At 39.8% G+C, this 26,087-nt stretch overlaps 1 protein-coding gene across 3 annotated transcripts in view; it reads right to left on the bottom strand.

Moving 5' to 3' along the window:
- Window positions 1–26,087, bottom strand: part of SPIDR (scaffold protein involved in DNA repair) — a 181,017-nt gene that overhangs the window by 122,112 nt on the left and 32,818 nt on the right. For all 3 annotated transcript variants that reach the window (XM_015855506.2, XM_015855508.2, XM_015855509.2), the window contains exons 6-7: window positions 14,363–14,604; window positions 1,945–2,045 (exon numbers count right to left, since the gene is read on the bottom strand). In XM_015855506.2, the coding sequence (XP_015710992.1) occupies window positions 1,945–2,045; window positions 14,363–14,604 (343 nt within the window). The remainder of the gene's footprint in view (window positions 1–1,944; window positions 2,046–14,362; window positions 14,605–26,087) is intronic.

The following is a 26,087-nucleotide window of genomic DNA, read 5'->3' as shown; positions in this document are numbered from 1 at the left end:
AAGAACAAAACTATGAAGAGTTTAATTTTTGTCTAGATGGAAAAAAAATCCCACAAATATTATCACAGCTTTTTTTATTGTGAATTTTATCTTCGTGCTTTGGAATGAGGATTGGTAATTCCTAAATATTGGCAACTGAAAATGGAATTCCTAAATTATGGAAGATTCAGCACCTTAAAGAAATTCAGTTCTAAGTTCTGGCAAATGTTTGCAGAGTAAATGAAGAGGTAATTTGTCCTAGAGATTTCTAACTTGCCCAAATTCTTATGTTTTTTCACCATGATGGTAAAAGGCACATCCCAGAAATGTCTTATGAGATATCCTGCCAAATGAAATCAGCTCGAAGCCAAACTCACCAAAATTCTCAAAGTGTGCTTTACAGTAGAGCAACATATTTTTCCATAGCCTTTCTTTCCTCATAAAATTCTGATCAATTCTGACTCACTTTCTGAAAGATAAAAATCGAGCCGAGGCAGATATTTTGGTTGACAGGGTGGAATCGATGGTCTCCGGATCCCTTTCATCCTCTACAACTCTGCGATTCTGTGAATATTTCAGCCTAATAGTTAAGGTCTAGCAGACTGGTGAGTAGCCAAACAAGTTCGTGTAATGACGCACATGACGTTTAGACAAGGCCTGTATCATTTTCAACATATCAGTTCTGAAGAGTTGACTAATGACACTTCTTCTTCTCTAATACTGCTTTGTGGAATCCAAAACATATTTCAGATAATTAATTTTATGAGTTACAGTTTGAGCTTTTTATCAGTGAAAAACCATAATCAAACAAGAGCAGATCCAGCAGGATTTGAGAGTAAATACTATTAAAATGGCTTCATCGATGACTTTCCTTTGTCTAGGTAAAAGAAGTGAATGGTAACTGGAGAATGGAGATCCGATCTCAGAAATCATCAGCTGCAGAAGTTACGGAATCACATCAGACAACCATCCTGTGACCAAAACTAAACCAGAGCCAAGTCCTAAGTGCCTTGAACACACATGAGACTGAGAAGTGAACAGAAGCCGAGCAATGGATTTGACAAGACTAACACTGAAAGGATACATAAGGAGTAGCTGCCCTCATTTCTAAGACCCTGTGAAAAGTTAGAGAGTATGCAGTAAAGAGCCATGCAAATCACTTGAAGACTGAAGTAAAAAACCTCTAGAGAGCCTTAAAGAGCTCATTCTGTTTAGTTTATGAAATTTGTGAAGCAGCATGATTTTGCTATGCAAGCGTCAGAGAGGGAAAATGGCACATTCTAAAGAGCTCTCGAATCCAATGGAGAACTGCTTTATGAAAAACAAAAGATGGGAACTGAAGCCAGACAAATCCAGATTTGGAAAACAAACAAACAAAAAATCTGAGTGGAATTAAGGACAACTCTCAAGGCAAGTGATAGATTCCCTTATCCGCATGTTTTCAAATTAAGACCAGAGGACTTTCTGAAAAACAAATGGAATATGTGCTCAGAAACAATTAGTGGGCTTAATAAAGAATAAATGCTTGAAATTTTGTAGCCTACAGTCACATACAAACTGATTAAAAAGTGCTTCTTAAACTCTATGAATCTACTATCTCCTACAAAATATTACAGAAAGATAGTGCTATTGCATGCCCATAAAATAAACCTTGACTTGTCTTACCAACTGCTAGAAACGCCGCTTTCCCAAATGCTGGAAAGCAAAGAGTTCTAAAGAATCTAATAGATGAAGGACATGTAAAAGAAGATTTTTACCCTTTATATTTAAATGCGTTCGTAATGTGGGCATTGCAAAATCAAAAGCATCAAGAAAACATTAAGTCCAAACCAGGCAACATCAAATTGTAAACTTCAGTAGTGCATCTATGTAGGCTGCATGCATATATACATACATGTACTTTCATATACACGTTTATATTTCACATACATATATGTGCTTTTACATGTGTATGCTGCTCCTTACCTGACGGGATTTTTGCATCTGAAGCGGACTGATGCCTCCAAAAGCTTATAGCAGATCTTTCTCTGTTCTGCAGTCGACATAGCCTTTCAGCCAGTCCTCCCCTGCAAAAAAGGAAGAAATGCTCAGTTTTGCCAATAACAAAGATAGTGTTTTGCCAAGTGAGAAAACACAGGACAGATGGGATATCATAGAATGGCTTTGGGTTGGAAGAGAGCTTTAAGACCATCTAGCTCCATTCCCCTGCTATAGGCAGGGACACCTCCCTCTACACCAGGGTACTCATCCAGCCTGGCCTTGAACACTTCCAAGGTGGTGGAATATGTATAATTTGACCCTTAAAAACAGAAATATACAGTAACATTACATCTTATGGATTAGCTCTCCCAGTTTTTTACTTTCCAGAGGATAAACTTATGTTTCATTGGGAATATAGAATCAGTACACACAATACAACTATCTGGGCGTCCATCATCCTGAAGCTTTCAGTCATGTCTCAATCTTTACCCAAGGATTGTAAAGAAAGATCCCCAACTTCTCTGCACTTAGCGTGACAGCTACTACAGACAGCTGTGAATTTGAAACAAACACCCTAAATGGTTTAGTGCAGCCACTAGTTATAACAGGTTGGATTTTTTTCCTCCTAGATTTGTTTGTCTGTTGGCAAGGAGTGATCACAGAAATATTCTTTTACCCATAGTTGACCCTGTGATTCATTTCACAAGCTGGGTCAAGTGTGCAGTTTCAGTGGTCTGAACACTCTCCAAGATGGAATTAATTTAGCATTCCCAAGGTGAGGAGCAGAGGAGTGGCATCTAAACCACACACATTTAAGGTAACACTAAAGCAATTCCTACCCCTTGGATTCCAATCCAAGGTACATCAGTTTATCAACTTAAAACAAAAAAATACTGTCAATAGAAGCTGTCCTTCAGACATTGCAGTGAGCTTAAGGATAGTATGAGGCTATTTGAACATTTCTCTCTGGCTTCAAACAAATAATTTTTATTAAAAATATACTTTATTATTTCCTTAACAATAAGTTTCTCCACAACAAGAACAATTAAGTACATTAATAAGGGCCACCACTAAGCTGCAATGTGTCCTTAGGTAAACTTGGTTTAGGAATTAAAGAGGGAGCACAAGACCACCCTATTTGTGCATATGAATGGGGATAATATTTTAGAACATAGTTTGCATTGCTTGGTAAAGCTGACACTGCAAATGGGAATCTGGGAAGATTCACACCTGTGAAAACTGAGAAGGAGCTATAAAGGCTAAGCAGCATTTCAGGTAGATTGTAAAAATCTCTTTGGTTTGAAATGACTAACAGCTGCTTTTCCTACAGATAAATCAACAGATTACATAAAAACAAATTATCCGCCTCAGCTGATTTTCTAGTTAACCAACTACCTAATTTGCAAAACCATAACTATCATAAGACTTACTAGGTAGCATGGCTAAACAACTTAGTAGAGAAGACCACAGAGTGGATACTCAAATAGTAAAGCCATGCTTTACCCAGAATGATTCATGGAAGTTACATGGTTTATGTTACTGCAGTCTTTTCTGCAGCTGTGGGGATTCTGGGGACAGGAAAACTCTAACGAGTGTCTTAAAATCAAAGAATCACCAAGGTTGGAAAAGACCTAAAAGATCATCCAGTCCAACCGTTCACCTATTACCAATAGCTCCCACTAAACCATGTCCCTCAACACAACATCCAATTGTTCCCTAAACACCCTCAGGGTCAGTGACTCTACCACCTCCCTGGGCAGTCCATTCCAGTGCCTGACCACCCTTTCTGAGAAGTAATATTTCCTAATGTACAGCCTGAATCTTCCCTGCTGCAGCTTGAAACCATTCCCTCTGGTCCTATCACTAATGACAAAAGAGAAGAGGCCGACCCCCAGCTCACTACAACCTCCCTTCAGGAAGTTATAGAGAGCAATGAGGTCTCCCCTGAGCCTCCTCTTCTCCAGGCTGAACGTTCCCAGCTCGTTCAGCCTCTCCTCATAAGGCCTGTGCTCCAGACCCCTCACCAGCTTTGTTGCCCTTCTTTGAACACGTTTCAGGGCCTCAATGTCTTTCTTCCAGAGGTGCAAAGAATTCCCAAAATAAAGAACCCTCTCTCAAAAAGGACTTGTATCAAGAACAATGACAAAAATACTCAGGAAACCTTGTGTTTCAGTGAACTTACAAAAAGCTTAACAACATGAACTGTTTTCAGTAAGAATCGTGAAACACAGAGTCAACTAATAGAGAAAAATGCAATGGATACTTCGGTATGCAGCTGGGTCAAGTCAAGCACAACTCTGTATGAGACAATTTGATTCACTGCTTACATTCTGCTCAGCCACATTTACCTCAAAGTTGAGTACCCAAGCATTATTGCACTCCAGTAGCTGTAGATGAGAAGCTTCTATAAACACCAGCAACATGCCCACCCAGTTTTCCTTCTTGCCAGAGTGCCTTCTTGGATGTAGTCTGTTGTTGAGCTCTGCTGCATGGTGTACCCAAGCCATGCTAGAACACCATTCACTTCAGCTACACTTGGAAATACAGCAGATAATGCATTTGGAGTTGACTTGTTTGAGTCTGAGACTGAGCTCTATACAGACAGCAATAAACAGAACAGCTAGTAGCTGAAAAATGTTTCTGGTGGAAGAAAACTGCTTAGTACAAGCATTCCAAAACTCTATTTCATTCCTTCCACAGAGATCATTCAAACAAATGCGTTTTCTTATAATGCTTAAGACACACACCAAAAAAATAGCTCATAGAAGCTCAAAGTGTAATAATTTAGAACCATACAATCATTGAATCCTTAGAGTTGAAAGGGACCTTTAATGGCCATCTAGTCTGACTCCCTTGCAATGAACAGGGACACCACAGCTAGATCAGGTTGCCCAGGGCCTGATCCAGCCTCACCTTGAAAGTCCCCGGGGACTTTCCTCCCCACTTTCCCTGATTAGGGTTGCAGCTGTGCCCAGTCAGTCCCTACTCCTCTGGAAGCCCACTTCTACTTCATCTATGGCAGAAGCACTTCGTAGCATGAAAGAAAGCAAGCTCCTGGTTTCATGGCACACAGCAGGAATACAAAAATAATACCAAAAAACAACCAAAAAAACCTAAACAGCAAAAAGAACCCCACTGTTTCAGGCCAGATGTGCCAGGGAAGGTCTTACTCTAATACTTCATTACTCATTTGCTAACCATGTCTGTATTAGGACAATAGTTATCACAGGGTACACAAAGATTAAAGTTATGTCTTCCCCTCACATGCCTTCATGCTAATAAAACTGGTATTTATTAACAGTCATCCTTCAATCCCAATTGCAAATGCAGCTAAAATAATTTAAAACACAAACATAATGCATATTGCAGGATCTCAAATATAAACAAACAAAAAAAATGCATTTATGAGATGTTCTCAGCTGGTCACTGGAACTGCCTCCCCACCCCCACAACTCCCTGTTTCATACGCTGTGAAACTGGGAAAATACAGTTCAAGGACATGCCATGCACAAAAGGAATTTATGGAGCAAGTGAGCTGGCTGTTTATGGTTCATTTATTTTAAAAAGTAGAAACGAAAAAAAGAAATTTAAATACTGCTCCAAACGCAGAATGAAGCCCACTATGCTTCAAGCAAAGAAATCCAAGGAAAAAAAAAAGATGCTTTCTGATGCATAGTTTGACAGTTCTTAAGACAATGACATTTGAGACCTGTAAATTCCTTCTCATACCGTACAGGTGCCCACACTGCTGAAAGTGCTCATGTGTGCGCTATGAGATATTATGAACTACACAGACTTGCTCTTGGCTGTACAGAGGAAAGGAAACAGAGCTACACAAAGCTCAGAGGATGAAGAGCCTGATAGTGAGCAGATTCCAGCTCCAGTGTAAAACCAACCTCCTTGCTTAGAAAAGAGCAACACTTACAATGATTATTTTATTTTTAAAAAATATCCAGTTCTTTCTTTTACACATATCTATGTTTATCTATGTTTATCTTATGATACATTCAGTTGTCCTGGATGACAAACCCACCATCTGGTGTATATTTATCTCAAATTGGAAAAATGTATTCTGATTACTAATTCCAATTTCTGTAATCAAGCAAGTCAATGGTCTGTATTGAAATGACAAAGGCTATCATCTGAGATGCATACTGTACTGACCAGCAAATGTGACCCCAAAGTTTTATCCTAAACAAATGTAATGCACTTGGCAAAAAGTTAATGCAAAGGCTGCTCAGTGAAGCCAAACTGCCCAGATACAATCTCAACTAATCAAAACCTTTTTATTTTTAATCATGCAACTCCTGAGTACAACTATTTTGTGTTGGTTTTATTTTTTTAAATCCCTTAAGGCAGATAGATTTAAAAAGCAGAAATCCATGCACCACTTTCCTATTAAATCTGAGCTTGTTGAACTACTCGTTTAAAGAACCACATTGCCATTGCTGCCCACTTCTAACAACATCCACACTAAGGACACGTTTGATGACCAAAACAAAGCTCAGTATCTAGGATGAAAGCTTGGTTCCTGGTGGCTGTTGGCTTGCACAATGAAACAGCAAGACTTATGGGTTTTGTACTGTCACATGACAAATACTATCCAAAAGTTAATACAGCTTAAACAGGCATTTTGCTGGTCCCCAGCTTCCAACTCCAGTCAGGTTAAAAGGAGGGAAATAAAGAGCATTAATGAGAAGGGTGAGTTTTAAAATGTCATTTTCAATCCTTTTTTGGTGTGCTAGAGCTCTTCCTGTGTTCATGTGATGAAGTTTTAATTTAGCACGGCAATTACTGAAAATAGCCTCACAAAATTAAATTCATTTAAATTTACTTTCTCATATTTCATTCAAATTTAAGAGCTGTGAACACATAAGCATCTCTTCAATTAAGTTATCTCATCATACACATTACTCGACATATTTCAAAACACTATGGATTACACAAATACATGTATCCATCTCAGGACTGGGCACTTTGCCTCATTTTTTCTTTTCAAAGCAATGACACATCTCTACCTCTACTTCCAAGTTAAATAACTTCTGCAACATTCAGCTGTCCAATTCCACTTTATAGGGCGCACGTTGGCATTTATCAGCACTGTAAAGCCATCAGATGTGTTTAGCTTGCATAATAAAAAGCAACACAGTGCTGACAGTTGCTGCTACATGCTCCTCTGGCATAAAAATAGCGCAGGTAGGTATGAAAGATGTGATCAAAGTCCCCTCCACAGAGGCCTACCTCCTCGCCAGGGAAGGAGAGGAGCTGTTGACTTAGTGAAGTAACAAAGAATCTGAAAGCCATTTCACATGTACAGATAAGCCCTATTCAAGCTTCCATCTTGGGATGAATCACTAGTAACATGATGATCATTGGGGTAATTCTGCTTGTTAAATGAATACAATTTTACTAGAATCCTTTTCCATTCATTAGAACAAGTGTGGCCACCATCAAAGTATCATAGAATGATCTGGGTTGGAAGGAACATTTAAGACCATGCAGTTCCAATCCCCTTGCTATAGGCAGGGATACCTCTCACTACACCAGGGTGCCCAAAGCCCCGTGCACCTGGCTTTGAATGCCCCCAGGGTACAAGCATCCACAGCCTCTCTGGGCAACCTGTTCCAGTGTCTCACCAAACCTCACAGTAAAGAGTTCTTTTCTAATATTCAATCCAAATCTACCCTCTTCCTGCTTAAAGCCATTCCCTTCATCCTGTCACCATATACTTTTGTAAAAAAAAATAAAAATAAAAAAATTTTAAAAAGGCCCTCCCTACCTTTCCTGTAGGCCCTCTTCAGGTACCGGAAAGGCACAGAGTAGAGGGGCAGAATCACCTTCCCTGATGTGCTGGTCACACTTCTCTTGTTGCAGCCCAGGATACAGCTGGCTTTCTGGGATGCAAGCACATGTTGCCAGCTCACACTGTGTCTTTCATCAACCGACATCCCCAAACCCTTCACCTCAGGGCTGTTCTCAAGCATTTCTTCATCTAACCTGTATCTGTGTTTGGGATTGCCTTGACCAAGGTGCAGGACCTTGCGCTTGACCTTGTTGAGCTTTATGAGGTTGGCATAGTCCCACCCCTCAAGTCTATCCAGGTCCCTATGCATAGCATCCCTTCCCCCAGCATGTCAAGTGTGCCACTCAGCTTGGTGTCATCTGCAAATTTGCAAAGGGTGCACTCAATCCCAATGGCCATGAAACCTACAAAGACATTAAATAACGCTGGTCCCAGAACCGATCCTTGAGGAATGCCATTTGGACTTTGAGCCATTGACCACTACTTTCTGAGTGACACCATCCAGCCAATTCCTCATCCAGCAAGTGGCCATCAAATTTTTCTCCAATTTGGCAACCAGGATGTCATGTAGGACAGTGTCAAACACTTTGCACAAGTCCAGGTATATGATGTAAGTTGCCCCTCGTTTTTTCACTGATGCTGTAACTCCAACATGAAAGGCCACCGGTTTTGCCAAACACGACTTGCCCTTAGTGAAGCCATGTTGGTTACCACCAATCACCTCATCTTTATTTTCCACATGCCTTCACAGGGCTTTCAGGAGGATCTGCTCCATGATCTTGCCAGGCACAGATGCAAGACTGACTTGCCTGCAGACAGCAGTAATTTTAAGTCCATATAAAAAGTATCCAGTAACTGTTCTTTGTTAAACGTTCCAGGGTCTTTCCCCTGAAAGCGCATCAGTATTTCTCCGAAACCACAATTTTGATATCAAATCAACAGCACATTGTGCACACATGTGAAAGGAAAAGAAAATGAAGGTCTGTACTCGAACAAAAATGATCATTTCTAACACACAGCTATCAACAGCCAGCTGCATCTGCCAGCACAAAAACATAGAAAAGCAACCTCCAACACACATTTGAAATAAATACAAATTGAATTTAAAGTCCACAAAGAGATCTGGGAAGATCATGGAGTAGATCTTCCTACTTGGTATGTTAAGGTACATACGAGACAAAGGTGAGACAGCCAGCATGGTTTCCCCAAGGGCAGATCTTACCTGATCAATCTCACAGACTTCTATGATGGAGTGATGGCATCAGTGGACAAGGGAAGAACAACGGATGTTATCTACCTGGACTTCTGCAAAGCCTTTGACATGCTCCCTTTACTACGTCCTTCTCTCTAAATGGAGAGGTATGGATTTGAAGAATGGACTGTTTGATGGATTAAGAACTGGTTGGATGGTTGCAGCCAAAGGGTTGTGATCAATGGTTCTGTGTCAGGGTGGAGATGAGTCACAAGCAGTGACCCCAAGGGTTGGTCTTGGGACCAGTGCCCTTCAATATCTTCACTGATGACATAGGTGATGAAATCGAGTGTGCCCTCAGCAAGTTTGCAGATGGCAGCAAACTGCGTAGTGCAGTGGATACACTGGAGGGAAAGGAAGCCATTCAGAAGGACCTGGGCCCAGTAGAACCTAATGAGGTTTACAGGGCCCACTGCAAGGTGCTGCACTTGGGCTGGGGCAATACCAGGTATTTTTACAGACTGGGGGAAGATCTCCTTGAGAGCAACCCTGCAGAAAAGGACTTTGGGGTCCTGGTAGATGAGAAGCTGGACATGAACCAGCAGTGTGCGCTTGCAGACTAGAAGGCCAACTGTGTTCTGGGCTGTATTAAAAGAGGAGTGGCCAGCAGGGAGAGGGAGGTGACTGTCCATCTCTACTCAGCTCTTGTGAGGCCCCATGCAGAGTATAGCATCCAGGCCTGGGGCCCCCAGCACAAGGACATGGGCTCTAGAGGAGGGCTACTAAGATGATCAGGGTGCTGGAGCACCTCTCCTATGAAGAAAGGTTGAAGGAACTGGGCTTGTTTAGCTTAAAGAAGAGAAGGCTCCAGGAAGACCTCACTGTGGCTTTCCAGTACTCAAAGGGAGCATATCAACAGGAGACGGTACGACTGTTTACATGGGTTTGTACTGACAGGACAAGGCAAAACAGTTTTAAACTAAGACAGGGGAGCTTTAGATTAGATATTAGAACAAAGTTTTTCACTCAGAGAATGGTTGCGTACTGGAACAGGTTGTCCAAGAAGGCTGTGGATGCCCCATCCCTGGAGGCATTCAAGACCAGGCTTGATGTGGCTCTGGCCAGCCTGGTCTGGTGGTTAATGATCCTGCACATTGCCGGGGGCTTGAAACCAAATGACCATTGTGGTCCTTTTCAACCCACGCCATTCTATGAATCTATGATTTAGAAAACTGCTCTGATGTTGATTTCTATTGCATACCAGTCACCCTTATTTCAATTCTCTGAACTACAGTATCCACTTGGAGAGGGGTTTTTGTTTTTGTTTTTGACCAGCTGAGTCTATGAGGCAGACATTTAGAGTTTTAAGAATTCTTAAAACTGTGTTAGACCGTTTCTCAGAACAGTTAAAAAAGTCAGCGGTCTTTCCTGGTTTGCATGTGTTTCTTTTTTATAACCAACTGTTCCACAAAGATGCTCATCCGCATAAAACGGGCACATTAGAAAGATACCAACCTCATCAGCCACCACAGCTTGACGTCTCATTCAGCAACTGCCTGAGAAAGAAGCAACCATCTAGATGATTTGCAGTGTCCCCAGCTGGAAATTCCACACAGTGTAAACTAGACATATTCTCATTCCACTTTGAACAATTCAACTTTTTCATAATATTTTTGCATCATGCCACAGTTACTCCTGCAAGTCAGAAATGGTTCTTTGTAACTGAGGCCAGAGCTTCATTATCCCTGTGTAGTGAGATTTTGTTTACAGGTCCTTGTAGCCTTGTACAGAACAGAGGAAGAGTGCTAAGAGGGATGACAGCTGCAATAGTCAAGAACAGCACGAGCAAGCACTTTTTAGGTTTCACAAATTCCTCAGCAAAAATATCTAAGTATAACTTTATAGACAGTTGATTTTCCCATGTCTTTACTCAGACAAGTTATCTCTTAGAGTACATATGAAAGAATTTAGGAACATCTTTTGAAATAGATAGACTTTGAGGCCTGCTTATTTCTTAATTTTAAAAGCATTGATCACCCTTCTATCCAGTTGCTGAAAAAGTTCAGCACAGCCCTCTGGCCCTTCGGGCTAAACAATAGAAAAAAAATATTCCTATTGCTCCACCTCTTTTACAGCACTCACCAGAATTAAGATGATTTAATATGGAGAGACTTCCTTCACAAACATAAGTAATCCTTTTTTAGGAGGTATTAATAAATGAATTAATCAAGTGCCAGATTCACACACACACACCATTTCTCATAGAACAGTGACACAGATTTAAGAGGAAAGCTGTGCAGGGGCCAGTTTTGATAGGAACAGCCTTGTCCCAGTAGATAAGGGAACAGTTCTCCTCACAGTTCTGAAGGTTCTGGTTCCCTGAGCACGGCTCTTAAACAAAAAAGCAAACTTTAAACAAATCAAAACCATCAAAGTGACTTCTGTTCAATAGAGAACAACTACATCTTGCTTCAGTCACTTCAAACAGCAAGATGTAGTGCATATGAAATTTGGAAAAATAAGGAAACAAAATGATTTATTCATTTATTTATTTAAAGACTTATCTCCTTTTAACAGTGGTCTTCTAGCCCATTTAAACAACCTGGGGTTTTTAGTTTGTTTGTTTTTAGCTTTCAGTAAAGGTGGCCAATAGACTGCCCGTGTGTATTTTCAGTGATTACAAATGGAACATCTGTAGTGCAGCCATGCTATTCTTCAGTTATATTCTCCTAATGTAAGAAGAAATTCACTAACAAGTACAACTTCATTCAACATTAAGGACTTCAGCCTAAGATCACTAGGCTTAAAAGAGCTTGTTTGTTGTTGTTATACTCTCATGCTATTTATGGATGCATCTAAGAAAAACAGATCCAATTTTAGTCTGCTTCATTTGTGCCAACTCCTTCCTCTTTTGGCACTTTACTTTCAGAACCTCAGCTGGACTCATGTGACCATTTTACTGCATGTAGAACCAGGGCATTCTGTAATTGTCTCCTTTTCTGATAAGTTAAATATAGCAGATCAAATCTGTAGGTGATCTACTGATTCACATCAGAGAACTAAAATGCTATTTTCCTAAGATTTTAATCTCACTATTAAGCTAAAAAGGGCCATATAAAATTAACAAGAAAATCAGTGTCATGAGGATCTACCCTTGACCCAAACCTAAAGCATTTACTTCTACACAACTAAAAGCAGTCACGACATGACAGATTTTGGAATTCACATTATATAATGTAAGATATCCATTTCCTGCACTGAAAGTCAAGACTTTTTTGGCTGATGGAAATAAAATTCTGTTTGAAAAAATAAACAATTCATAAAACCTCCTGGAGGTCTTCATGTAGGCAGGAAACACTGAGTGAATGCACTTTGAGTTTTCTTGTTTATAGACACTGAATAAATGCAGTGACTGGTTTATCCTGTACAACAAATGTTGAGACTTCAACATACTCTTTATTTCACCCTTTCTTAATGAGGGACACTTAAGTGACTTGGAATTAGTGCAGTTTATACATTTTGCCTTGTAACATGAATTCATCATCTGAAAAGATCTTCCTGAAAACTAGTACTTGCAGGACATACTGCCTTCTCCCTTAGCTTTGCAGATCACTTGCAGGAGATTTTTATTTGCTGCCATTCTACCATAATACTCATTGCTGTCAGCAGGCACCTTGTACAGAAGCAAGGGTAGTCTATATGCAGCTGAGAAATCAAAATTTTGTGGTAGAATAAAAGGGCAAGGACACCTAAAACCAATATCTCTTGATCTAATCACCAAGCCAACTCAACACTGTATCGAACACCACCACCAGTACTTCCTGATCAGCTATCTTAATATCAGTGTAGTACAGTGGCATTTGTATCTCAGAATGGGTTGGAAAATGATTATGTTTCCCTTCACTCTGATCCCATTTTTATTTAAATAAAATGAATGTGGCTATTCAAGATGGTACAGAAAATCAATGTTTAAGGTGAGGATGTCCCAGATTTACAGTTTCATGGTGGTGAACAAAAGGTTTCATTTTGCTACCAGTGTAGCAGATCTGACTGGCACCTCCTAAGTAGTTGCCCTGCAGGGAACTCAAGAACCTGACTCATGCCTCCAACACATCTGAAAGACAAGGCAATACTGACTACCATCTCTATGCTGCAGTTCGCTGTAGAGAGAAGAACAATCTCTATCTAAACAATTCTGAAAACAAGAACTAGCAATACAGAGGATATATGAAGAGATGCTTGTATTTGGCAAAAAGGGCCTCAGTTAAGTGAGGGAAAAACTGCTTATATGATTCCTTTCTTTTCTGAAGGTTCTAATCACATTCCAAAACCCCATAGATCTATGAATGTGAACGATTGCATTGTGCCCCTCCAAATTTCATTCACCACAGCACTGTATATGTCCCACATTCCTTTTGAGGAGACAGGTGCACTTCTCATTTTCTTCCCACTCTACGGTGCTGACCTTACATTCAAATTCCTAACAGTAGCACTGTTAGATTTTAATTATCCATTATAAGCTCATTTCTGAAGCCTTATGTTATGTATACTAGACTTCAATTTTTGTAGAGAATTACAACTGTATCCTTAATAGGATAAAACAAACAATACTCTTCCATTCAGCAACAAGAGTGTTCCAGCCAGAGAGGCTGAGTAGAAAAACACAACCACTGCACAGAATCAGCATTAAGAACCATACTGCTAAGGATGCAGTTGCTATCCACAGCAGCATAGCTCATAATGTTCCTATCCATAATTTGAGCCATGTCCACACAAATACCACATACAACAACCGTTGTGAATTCAAAATAAGAACCAACTATTTTTGCATTGCAGTCAGCTTGGGACATAATGGATCCTGTACATCGGACCTTCACAGTGTGGGGGCTCATAATAGATCCTGTACATTGGGCGTGGGGGCTCAGGTGTGTTTTGTCCAGCATCTTTTCATTACATTTAATTCAGTCACAAAGATTTATATTTCAAACAAACACATCCCACTTCTGCTCAAGTATCACTCCATCCTGCGTTATTCAGCACCCCTTTCATATAGTATATTAGATAATTTTACCCTGACAAAAATGGAAAAGAACAAAAAAAATCAATGACACAGCATTTTTTTGCAGACTATCTGCAGAGGCACTAAGCAATGAAATGCTTACAAGCAAAGAAAAAGTACGCATACTCATATCTGTAAGCTAATTTAAGGCATTTCTAAGATAACAAAAATGGTATCAAATTGTATACTGGGGTTCAAGATTGACAAGTTGGACTACAGTTCTGTTTCTGGAATTTGTCAAACACCTTTCAAGTGTTTGCCCTTGAAAGGCATTCCTACTCTTCTTTTAGTTAACCTGCATTATTTTATTTACAATTTAAAAAGCACTTATGAAGAATAGTATGTTTACCTCAGTAATTTCCTCTTTTTAGCAGAATCTTCTGGTGTTCTTGAGGCCTTGCCTGACTGTTTCTTAGGTGTTTGTAGAAGGGCCTGTGCAGACTTGAGCCAATCACTGGCAGGTCTTGCAACTTCTCCCGTATTTGATGGGAAACTAGACTGCAGTTTCTTAATGAATCTTGGATTAGTGGCCTGCGTTTCCACTTCTTCTGCATAGTCATCGCCAGATGAATATTCAGAAATTTCTGTCAACTAATGAAATAAAAATAAAGAAGTATTTAAACAGAATGCTTACATGAAATACCTGGTTTACTTCCAGCTACTGATTTAAGCAGACAGTTATGTTCCCTAGCAATCAGCAAATGAAATCACAATTCATCGATTCATATAATTTGAACAACTTTACTGTAAATGCATTTTTTTTTCCTAAGTCAGTGCAAACTGCTGAATATAAAGATCATGTGTTGAAAGAAAACTGAGATGAATAACATCTGTTCTAAAATAGCCAGATCTGGAGAACTCATCAAAAAGCAAAGTCAATGCCCATCTCCATCAGAAGTTTACAAACGAGTGTCAAGATTAAAACAAACTCAGGAAAACAGAACCTAATGAGGAAAGGGACCATCAATGGCGAGAGTTGAAATGAAACAGAAAAGTTATGCCTGAAGGGACCATCAATGGCGAGAGTTGAAATGAAACAGAAAAGTTATGTCTGGATTCAGGTAAGGTGAAAGTTTTCTGCCCAAATTTGAGCTGAGAAAAAAAAAAAAACAACCAAAAACAAAACACGTGTCTCTACATGAGACAGAAACTGTAGCTGGCAAGTAGTATTTAACGTTTAGTTAAAACAAGAATTTGATCATGACAGCTAGACTTCATGCATGTCTAGCAGGCCTGTGGCTTGCAGGGAACGTTTCAGAGGTGCCATTAGGGCACATGCACAGAGAGCTTGGGAGGACTCCTGGTGAGCAGCGACAGCCATCAGGAAGTAGAGAGTGGGGCTGAAGTTCCTAAAAACCTTGCTGGCCCTCCTCTCACAGAAACCTACAGGACACACTGAACCAAGAAAGGAAGCATGAGAAGGTCCCAAAACAAATTTGGAAAGGGAGATGAAAGGCTTAGGAGAGTGCTGACAGGAAAAAAAATATCACCTGCTTTGGCTCAGTTTGCCTTACTCTCCTGTAGGGCTCCTGCACAGGCAGGGCAGGGCAGCAGGTTTGGCTGCCAGAGGTAAGCCAAGCAGGGTTCAGTTGTTATGTAAGCTATTATCTCTTGACCCAGTATTTCTTAAAACATCGAGTACTAAGGAACATTAAACAAAAATACTTGGAAATACAAAGAAAAATAAACATGTGGCAATTAATCAGGGAAGTGCACAGCCATTCATCCTTCCAGAGCAGTACAAAAATGCTGTTCAACTGCTCACTTCTAAATAAGAACAGACACAGTTAATTCAAGTCATATTCTAATGAACTGATTTGTTTACTGAAAGACACTTAAATGCCATTAGACTGCCTGCAAAACTGCACTGAAGCTGAGCTACAAACTATGTTTATAATTGATGTTTTTGTCTTATTCTCTTATGCTGTCAGTTGGTAAATGAGAACAAAGCACACAAGTGCTAGTGGAGTGAGCGTGGAGCACTTCCAGCACCAGGGCACAGCATTGCCCCACTCCAGCAGCCTTCCACAAAGCCCTTGTGAGGGGAAGGCAACTTCAGCAGCTCATCTCCCATCCCTGGAAAAGCCAAAACCCAGCTGATAGCTGCAAAGTATTAGATTCATATTATCAACAGGGAAACTGGAAAAGAAACAAAGATTAACTAGGTCCAGATAATGCTGCTCCCATCTCAGAATAATATGAACCTGTTTAACAGCTCTCCACACAGGTTGTCTGACAAATGGCTGAGATAAAGACTCTGAAGATAAAAGGCGAAAGGGAGGGAAATCACTGCATTCACTAATACTGCATGTTACTAATTAGAGTAATCATCTGAAGGCAACATTTCTCAAGTGCGGACAACAAAACCCCAAATACAGCTACTGCCAGTTCTTTATTACGTTCTTCACGTAAATGATGAGACACTGTGTTCATGTTCTAAGAGCTGACCTAAGTATTCTGGAAACTGGAAGGACCTTTTAAAGTTATCCAGAGAAGAACTGCTAGAAGAATGTAATTCATATCAGTCCGTGATTTTGCTGTTTTAAACAACACAGTCAACACTCGTCCCTTGGCAACAACAGTTCCCTGCAAACAAACTCCTTCCGCACTGGAAAAGAGCCAGAAATGAAGAGTTTCAAGCAGTACAAAAGCGGCAAGCAAGTGCTTCGTTCTTCAAACACTCTGATGCTTTATGAGTGCTTCAGTTTTACACAAATTGCTATGATACCCAGCGTGCCCAAAGGATGCAAGCCTCAAGTTCTCCCTGCACGTAAAATGCAAATCAGGAAAGCCCTTGGGATGTAATTGAAGTCAAGCACATTACAATCCCACAGACTGTTGTAAGAGCTGAGAAGCTTTCTTAAGGCTTGTCTAATAAATCATTTCATACTTCTATTATTTATTACTGTATACTTGTTTAGACTTAACTTCCCCAAGGAAACCACACTTTGAGGTTTTTGTTTTGGGGTTCTTTGCTTATTAGTACTCTTCTGTTTTGTGTTTCTGTTGTTTTAAATTGATATTTTAGCATTAAAAAAGTCTTTAAAGATACAGTAGAAAAACAGGGAAGAAAAGCTTTCAAATACTGAACATCATTCAGTCACCATCAGAAATACATTGTGAAGATGAAAATCTGCTCAAAACTTACATGACTTTGATGCAAGCAGATAAAACCCAGCATGTCTACCAGCATAATGGTGGTGGCCAGCGGACAAAAAGAAAATCACCTGAATTCTTAGACTCACTTTAAAATGATCACTGATATCTACTGAATTGTATATAATTTATAAGCATCCTCAATAGGAATTTTCACAAGGTTTTTGTTTAGCGGGTTGTTTGGTTTGTTTCAAAGTAACGTCATCCCCAGTCCCACCACTATGAGTTTCTTGAGAGCGTCACCGCTAAGCATGCAGAAGCGCTGTATTAAAAGTAGCAGATTTTTCTACATTGCTTGTTACTTTGAAGCATAGCCCCTTTTCCCCTATTTTTTAAGGTACAGTGGCAAAAGTCACACTGATCACACTACCCAGTCCTTCGGTTTCTCCCCCTTAATCTCTTCCTCCATACCACCCAGGCACTTTCCACAGCTGGATCCCATGTATCTCCATTACTCCAAATTCTCTGTCGTAGACTGCCCACTAAGATTTCCTTTCATTTCCAGTGATGACCTTGCTGCAACACCCCCATTTATGTTATGCTAACCAGTTTTTCATTTCCCAGAGATGGATAAGCAGGATCTGACCTCACATTCTCTCACTAATATGACGAACATGGCTCATTTTTGTTCACTTTTAGAATAAATTGATTTCCTCTCTGAATGTTTTCATTTGAAATGGTTAAAATGCTGCTCTTCTATGGCTCTCTTCCTTAATGGAAAAATGACTAGCATAAACGCACAGAATCACGTCACTTTTTCCACTCAGATTTGTCTAGAAGAAAAAAGTTAGTAACTACTATAATTGAGCATCCAGGACCCTGTATCTTAAAGATAAGCACGGTTAAATCAAAGCGCATCAAAGGAGAGCTCTGAAGGTGATTTCACGATGCATTTTTGACCACACTCAGTACACACTGGATGGCATGAACATGTAAATAGATATATATATATCTATATAAATAGAAATAGATATAAGATAAGAAGTTTACCTCCCTGGCCAACCTGTTAAAATTACTGAAAAAATACAGGATTAGTTAAAATAGAAGTCAAACAAAGGTACCTCCCCATGAGCGCATACATTTTGCACACAGCAGCAGAGCAGCTAATGATGCTTTTGGGATCAACTACTCCCTCCTTGGCCTTCAAGAGATTGACTTCAGCTATTGCTTTACTTAAAATAAATAAATAAAATAAAATAAAACCAAACAACAAAAACAAAACCTGAATTATTTTAAGTACTGTTACAATCCACACAACATTTGCCCCAGGAAGGTGTGAAAAGGTAAGGCACTCAATGTGTCTTATAAATAGCACAGCAATAAACTGAAAAGGGTTAAATCTCCATATATAAACTTTCCAAATTCAGCACAGAATGGAGAAGTGTACTCAACTTTTTGTACAAAGCTAATGAACGTATCAGTCTTATTATAACAAATCATTTCAAATGCACACGGTTATCTCACAGTGACAAATGCGGTGTTGCCTATAAGACCGGCAGTGAGGTAAGTATCTAGGAGTCTGGGACCCCTGTTTGCTGAATTCCTCCTCTCGAAGACTGATGCGTCACTAAAATTTCCCTGCAGAAACATTTCAGCATGTTCACCGTACTTCTGGACTGGTTAAACACTTTCACTTGTTCGGCCATCACACACTCAGGAAGCAAAAAGGCTGTTTCATTAGTTTTATACTATCACAGTCTGCCATGTATGATACAACAACTCAGTAGCCAGCTGTTACATCGATACTCTCAAAATGACCACACCAAGGAAATGAAAACTCCGTTTTGCCTACTTTCTATCACTTTTGTCTGAATCTTTCCCCTTTGACAAAACAAACAAACAAACGCAAAACAAAAACCAAGAAAAGCCCCACAACGAAAAACCCATTGTTTCAAATTCTACATAGACACGGACATAATATTTGTAAATGGAACTCTCTTAGTCTGTTATTTCCCTCCCTAAAAATAATCTATTTCTTCCCTTGAATTATCTTGTGGCAAGTCTTGTGTCAAAAGAAGGTCCATAACACGGTTCCTCAGATGACACACTTGTGGAGCCAGGCTTTCTGAAGGTCACAGAGCAAAGTTTTACATCTAGAAAACAGAAACCCATTTTGGGAGTTCCAGACTTTAATTTTCCTCATTATATATACTAGCAACCTTGTTGCATTTCCTTTCTTAATTGTCCTTTCATGCATCTTTGCTTCTAACTGTCTTTTATACTCTATCTGTTCTCTCCTCTTCTCTGATTCCTTTATTCCTTTCAGAATTAATTTGCATTTCTCCTAACTGCCCTCTCATGACTGCTCACAAGATGGCTGGAAACCAGCTGCTATTAACACACATGGTGACTCTGCGTGACTGTCCTCCCACCTCTTATTTCTCACGTTTCTCCTCTTTAAGCAGTACTATGAAGAGGTGCTCTCTGCTCTCAGGCATGCAAAGGGATTTGGATGCAGAGAATTTCAACTGCAGAGAAGTTACAGGAGATTTTGTATCTTTCTCACTACTGCCCCAAAAATAGAGGGAGCAGAAAAGCCACAAAATTTGCTACGATGAATATTCACAAGCATAAATCACCAGTACAGCGTGCCAAAGGCTGAGCCTACATTAACAAATGCTTGAAGCTAGCTCCACCAGAAGCCAGATTGCAGATTTATAGGGAGTAAAGTTAAGAAAGAAATTTTCCCTTCTTTTAATTAACCAACTCAAAATTAGTTCAAGCATTGTGCACACAAGTAGTACAGGATATTATTCAGCTCTATAAAGATAATTAAAGATAAAGGAGTTAAAGCCTACAGTGCTCTTTAATGTTTTCTGATGCTTCAACTGAAGCACTGAAGTCTATGCCAAGTACTTTCCTACTACCTTGAGAAATAATTTGGGTTTTGGTAACCTAGCTACTTTCACTCAGAAAAGACAAAACTCAGAGATACCTTTATACAAGCAGCTAGATTTTCTTGTCTAAGTGAGGAATGTACCACTCTGTGGGTGACGCCAAACTCTCTTCACACAGGGCAGCCACAGAAAAGAGCACAAAATGCATGGGATCAGGAAGCAGAGTGTGGGCAGAGAGCTGTACTTCAAAAAGGAAGACCAGTGAAAGATAAATCACTAATAAGATATTTCTTTGTTTACAAGCACAAGCTGATGCAGCAGATTAACTGAAAATTTTGTATCAAATATCCAGTGTTATTATACAGACAGCATGTATTTAAAGTAGATCTCGGCCACTGCCTACTTGTCTAGCTATTCATAGTGCATGTGCTCATACTGTCTGATCTGCCCTAAATATTTATGAGTGGTGTTGGTTCAGCACACTCAGAAATGGCTCGGCCTGCCCCACACAGGTTGGCGCCTGGTGGCTGCCATGACAGGACATGGACACACGCTCTTCAGGACAGGAACGGCCACCCCAAGCACGCAGCTCTGTTTAGAGGCAGCCCCACAGGAAGGCTTCAGGCACTGCCCTCAGCAGCTACATGGGGCTGGTCTCCTTATCCTCTTTCCACCATCACTAAATTCCAGAGGCACTTCCCTTCACACGGACCTGGGAATTAATTTTTGCTATCTCTCACACGTCACCAACCCTAGGCTGGAATGCAACAAGTATTAGTACACAGAAAATCATTTATGCCAAGTAGCGCAGAAGAATGCTGTATCTACTTGAATAAGTAGAAGTGTAGGCAGGAACACTGTAATTATTCAAAGCAGAATTTGGTCACAGACTGCACCCTCATCTTGTCTTAATGGTGTTTTGAGGCCTTTAAACAAGTGGTTAGAACTTCTCTTCTATGACTAATTAGAAAGGATTCATTGCATCCATCATCCCAGTGCTTATCACAAAGGAAATTGATTCATGATTAACTCCAGAGGAAGGAGGTCAGCTACTAAATATTAAGCATCACCGCTAACACTGTTGGGCTTCCCTTGGGAGAGCTCATAGGTAACACTGCCCTAACACATTTTATTCTACAAGATCTGTCAAAATTTACAGCTGCTTTAGCCACCGTCTTAAAAGATTACCCCAAGTATGCATGTGATTTGATTCAAAGCAAAACCCTGATGTCTGTCATCAAATGAAGAGCAAATAGGACAGTTTCAGACTCTTCCATGAACCGGAGGAGCTGAAAAGGCTTTGATATAGAAATTAATGGAATTATATACCCGCTGCATTATCCTCCAATGATGAGCTTTCCATGGGATTTCTGTAACCACAGGAAAGTATGGAGGGGAACATTGATGCAAGTAATTCAGTCTCTATTCTTCAAACTACCAAGCAGTTGAAGTACTGTATATAAACCAATGAAGTGTTGTTTCACATCACAAAGTATCAATTAAAGTAAACTGCAACATTTAACAGTTCCCATATCTTGGATAGATCATACTGTCTTGAATTGGAAAATCAGGTATGTATTACACATAGTATGTTTGGCTGTCCATTCTTTTTTTAAGGAGGGTGTAAATTATTTAAGATAGGTAAAGAATATACAGAACAGCAAAGAAGAAATTGAAGCTGTGAAGTTTAATCCTGAGCAGAAACCTCAGCTTTTACAAGGCAAACAGGTTTTGCAGGCTGTGCCTCTGGAGATGCATCCACAAGCTGTTCCAGCCTGCCTCTCCCAGAACAGGTTGTTCTAAGGCACAGATCATCCAATCCAAACAGGTGAGGCTGCCTTCTCAACCCAAGTACACTTTTATTCAAGGCAAGTAAGTAAAGCAAGAAACACTGCATTTATTTCCAAACGTGCTCTTTACATGTAAAGATTTAATTTAAATGTAGAGTCAAATGATGATTCTGAACATAAGACAGAATAAAACTCCTGTCTGCTGGGCACTAGAAAGAACGGCAGGAATAGCAAGATACTAAGGTACAAAATGGCCATAAAGCAGCAGCTCTACACAACCACAATTAAGGGATAGATTTGTACTTCACAGAATGTAAGGTAAATCCTGCTGCAGTCTTGGCATGTACAGTGTTAGTGCTGCAACTGCACCTCTTGGAAGCATCATTTTAGTAGTTTAATGAAGCTTTAACATTGAAAAACCCATCTATCATTTCCTAATTTTCTAATTACTACTGATCTCACCATCAGCCTGTGATTTGATTAGTTGTCAACTTCTAATAGATCCAATAATGTTGAAAAATCTCCAGATAGACAACATGCAAGTGTTTTTTTTTTTCTGCTTAGTTTAATTGTTCTTTTCCATTATACAACAACATCTTCAGTTTCTCCCATTGAAAATAACTAGACGCAAAAGCCAATTTGGACCACTTCAAGCATACTGTTAGCCAACATAACATGCAACTGAGTTACTGTAACCCTTGCTCTCCCTTCCTTAAGAAAAAGGAGGAGGGGAGGAACACAACTTCACATGTTGAATCTTGCAGACTGCTCAGGGACAGAACCAGGTCTCTTCATATGCAACTGTGTATTATCCCACGCAGTAGAGCTCTCATCTTGATAAGGATCCTCCAGATGATACAAACCCAGGTTTTCAAATATAAATACCTGACTCTGATAGGACATGCAGATAATTACATCATTTCGCACAGAAGCCTCAGCATACCTTTGTGCAGCGAAGCTTGGACACACACACAAAGAAAAACCCCACTGTAGTCAATCATAATACCACTTAAACAGGGTTTAATGCTTGACACAGAAATAGATACTTTCATGTTTCCAAGGAACAGATGTTATCATATGATGTGATAACCTACTTTCACAGTCTTGTTTATAGTTATTCACTTAGTTTCATTTATTAAAGTTACTGGATTCAGGCTCTAAAACCTCAGCTACGTTGTCTCTATTTTAGGTGATGCTATGGTAATCATCCAGGTTAATGCCTGGATGCAACAAGGGGACTCAACTAAAAGGTATGATTAAATGCCAAATTATTATTTATGAACTAATTCCTATGATAACTAGACTGAATACCTGCAGGATTCAGCAGAAACTGTTAATGGAGGAAACATCTCCAAGTAGTTCTTTTGTTCTGTTCCAAGTCTAAAGAGAGAACAAATACTTCTATGTTTGTTGAGTAAAAAAAATATTACCTCTCATTACAACTGCGGGAAAACAAATAAGCTTTCAGCAATAAACCTTTCTACAGGTCCCAATCCCAGATGTTTGCCAGTTTTTTTCCCTCCAAATAGATCAAGCTATCTAAGCAAACTGAACCTTTCCTTACAGTAAGATTTCTTCTCCTATCCTTAACCTATGGATGCATAACACTACAAGCTCCCCCCCACACCTTAACTGACTCAAAAAGAAAAAAGGTCTTTTTTCTTCCTCATTATTACAAGGAAATGCCTCTCACAATAATGTGACCATTTAGACCTGACAGGGAACAGTCAAAGACTTGAAAAATATCTTTCATATTAAGTGTTCCCAAAGAGCAGGTTATGCATGCAAATATGTTACTTAAGATAAAAGGAATCAATACCAGGACAGGTAACTATGAGGGATCACACACAGGTATTTAACAAAGTGCAAAGTATGCACAGTCTTCTCATCTTTGGTTGATCTGTCTCCAGTTTTCTGTGAATCCCACTAGGAAACTACTCAAAAACGAGAGAGAGAACACAACTGACATGGTGTTGTATAAGATATAAATGCAATACAAGCATCATTTCTGCAGTAACACTCAGCACATGGTAGAACTATTATTATTTTCAGAATACCCACAGAAGGACACTATGCACATCTCGAAATTCAGACCTCTGCTCTGTGCTTCCAGTCCCAGCAGTGCCAGTGCTCACAGCCCTGGCAGACCAAGAGCCACTGGGCTGCAGTGCAGCACATTACATTCATTTTCTTCTACTCCCACTCATTCTACATTCTTCTCACTTGAATGCGCTCCCCTTTGCCCCATTTACTGCTTCACAGTGCCTGCAGCACTGCCCCCAAAACCTAACAGCCACTTGGTTTCTTCCCTCCTCTTCATTTCTAACTGCTTCCAACCCCTTTCTTTCCTTTCCAGAAGTCCTCGCACAGATTGTTTTCTCTAGAGCGTCGTTCCACATTTCTATCCTGCCAAAGCTGTTTTAAACAACCAATATTTCAGGGCAGGAAATGCCTTACCATGTCTGAAGCACTGCATTAGTAATGACAGTACACGCATGCACACAAAGCACCACCTTCACCTAAGCTGGTTTTTAACCATGACAGCGGATATATACGTGCAGACTGAAGAAGCAGAAGAGCTATTTAATTGCTTTTTCAAGTAAACTGAAGAACTCCCAAACAAGAAAGCCAGTTTAAAATGACACTGAAGTGTCACAGATATTGAAGACTTGAAAGCAAATAAGTGTATCAGATAAATGCACCTGGTAAAGCAGTTGAAATGTCACAGTAAAGCAGTACTCCTGAGCAATTACAACTTGAGTCACCTGTAAGTCTCCAAGAACTGGCACACAGCAATATTTGTACCACTTTTATGAGGATTCTCTAGCTTACCTCAAGTAGGAATATGAAGATTCTCAGCTAATTCTCAGTAAAAGGCAAAGGAAAAAGAGAGAGCCCCAATGCACATCTACACACCTGAATTTGAAGAGCAATAGTTGGCTGGTTGACCTCCACAGCAGCCACCCATATCTTTTGGCTTAACACCTCCAATATCTCAAATCAGGTGAAGAGATTGTGTCTTCACTGCCATTCCTGAATCAATGCTTTGTTTACTTCAGAAAGTGGGAAAAATACGGAAGTGTCATTTTCTTCCTACAAGTATAAGGCTAGCACATGTCAACACGTATTTAGACATGGAATAAAAAACAACCTCTGCAAGGTTCAGAGCTCTGTCTTTTTGTTTTCAAATGTGTGAGAAGCCCAAAGCTGGGAAGGTAACACTGAAATAATACAACCCACTTTGGCTTCCAGGCAGAGCATTTAAAAATAAACTCTTTGTGTCCTTCAAGATACCATTAAACATTTTGTCTTTATTTTTCCTCTTCCTAAAGTAAAAATATTTGTGATATTTGTCCTTCAGATTGAACTCCATAGTTAGTGGGACTTTAAAGAATTGCAAACCACTTCTTCTTAAACCTGTAAGCAAACTATTTGCATTCCAATCAAAAATTTACACGTTACACATGAAGCAACTAAAAATACTGTGCAGTTGTGATTCCCTGAAGCGTTTGCTGTATGGGGCCACCAACTCCTTCTCAAGACTACAAGTAACTTGAATAAAAATATTTTAACTGAGACACCAGCAGCAGGGGGTCTTGCTCTGAGAGCTGTGCTCAGCAGTTGAGAAGCTGGAGGGAAGAAGAAAAATTCAAGCTGAAAGAGCATCAGCAACAATAGCTCTGAAGGAAGTGCACAGAACAGCTCTGCATGGCTTGCCACACAAATCCAGGGAGCGTGGCTATACTTCCCAAAAGCCAAAGTGCAAGTGTGGGCTTCTACTGGGACAATTCTATCTTCGTCCCTTTAGCAACTGTATTAATTGGAAATGCTACCACTCAGCAGAGGTGCTTGATACGCTGCTGTCTAGTCATTACTTTTGCAGCAACAAAAGACCAGCAAAGTCAATCATAATGGCCCAAAACACTGTGTCATTTTCTATAACCCACCCCAAATCACCAGATGCATTTGTGTATATGCTTAAACTACTCTGGAAGATCTCCTTACCCCAGTTGACAAAAACAGTAATTTCACTTTAGCCAGTAAGATGGGTGAGATGTTGTAACAGTTGGTCTACATTCTTGTTTTCTTTTAAAACTTATCTTAAAAATCTAAAGACACACACACTCCAAGGGTCATTTTCTAGGACACCACATAGGGCAACGCTGTTCTGAAGCAGGATTTAGCTTTCTACTTCCTAAAAGCCTAAGCTGTTTATCTACATTGCTAGTTCAATTATTTAAACTCCAGTTCATATAGTATTTTCTGTTCAGAGCACAGTGCTTTGACTACA

This window comes from Coturnix japonica, chromosome 2 (assembly GCF_001577835.2).
Source record: "Coturnix japonica isolate 7356 chromosome 2, Coturnix japonica 2.1, whole genome shotgun sequence".
In the NCBI taxonomy this organism is placed as follows: domain Eukaryota; kingdom Metazoa; phylum Chordata; class Aves; order Galliformes; family Phasianidae; genus Coturnix; species Coturnix japonica.
The sequence above is the reverse complement of the archived record's forward strand: the minus strand, read 5'-3'. Positions and strand labels throughout refer to the sequence as shown.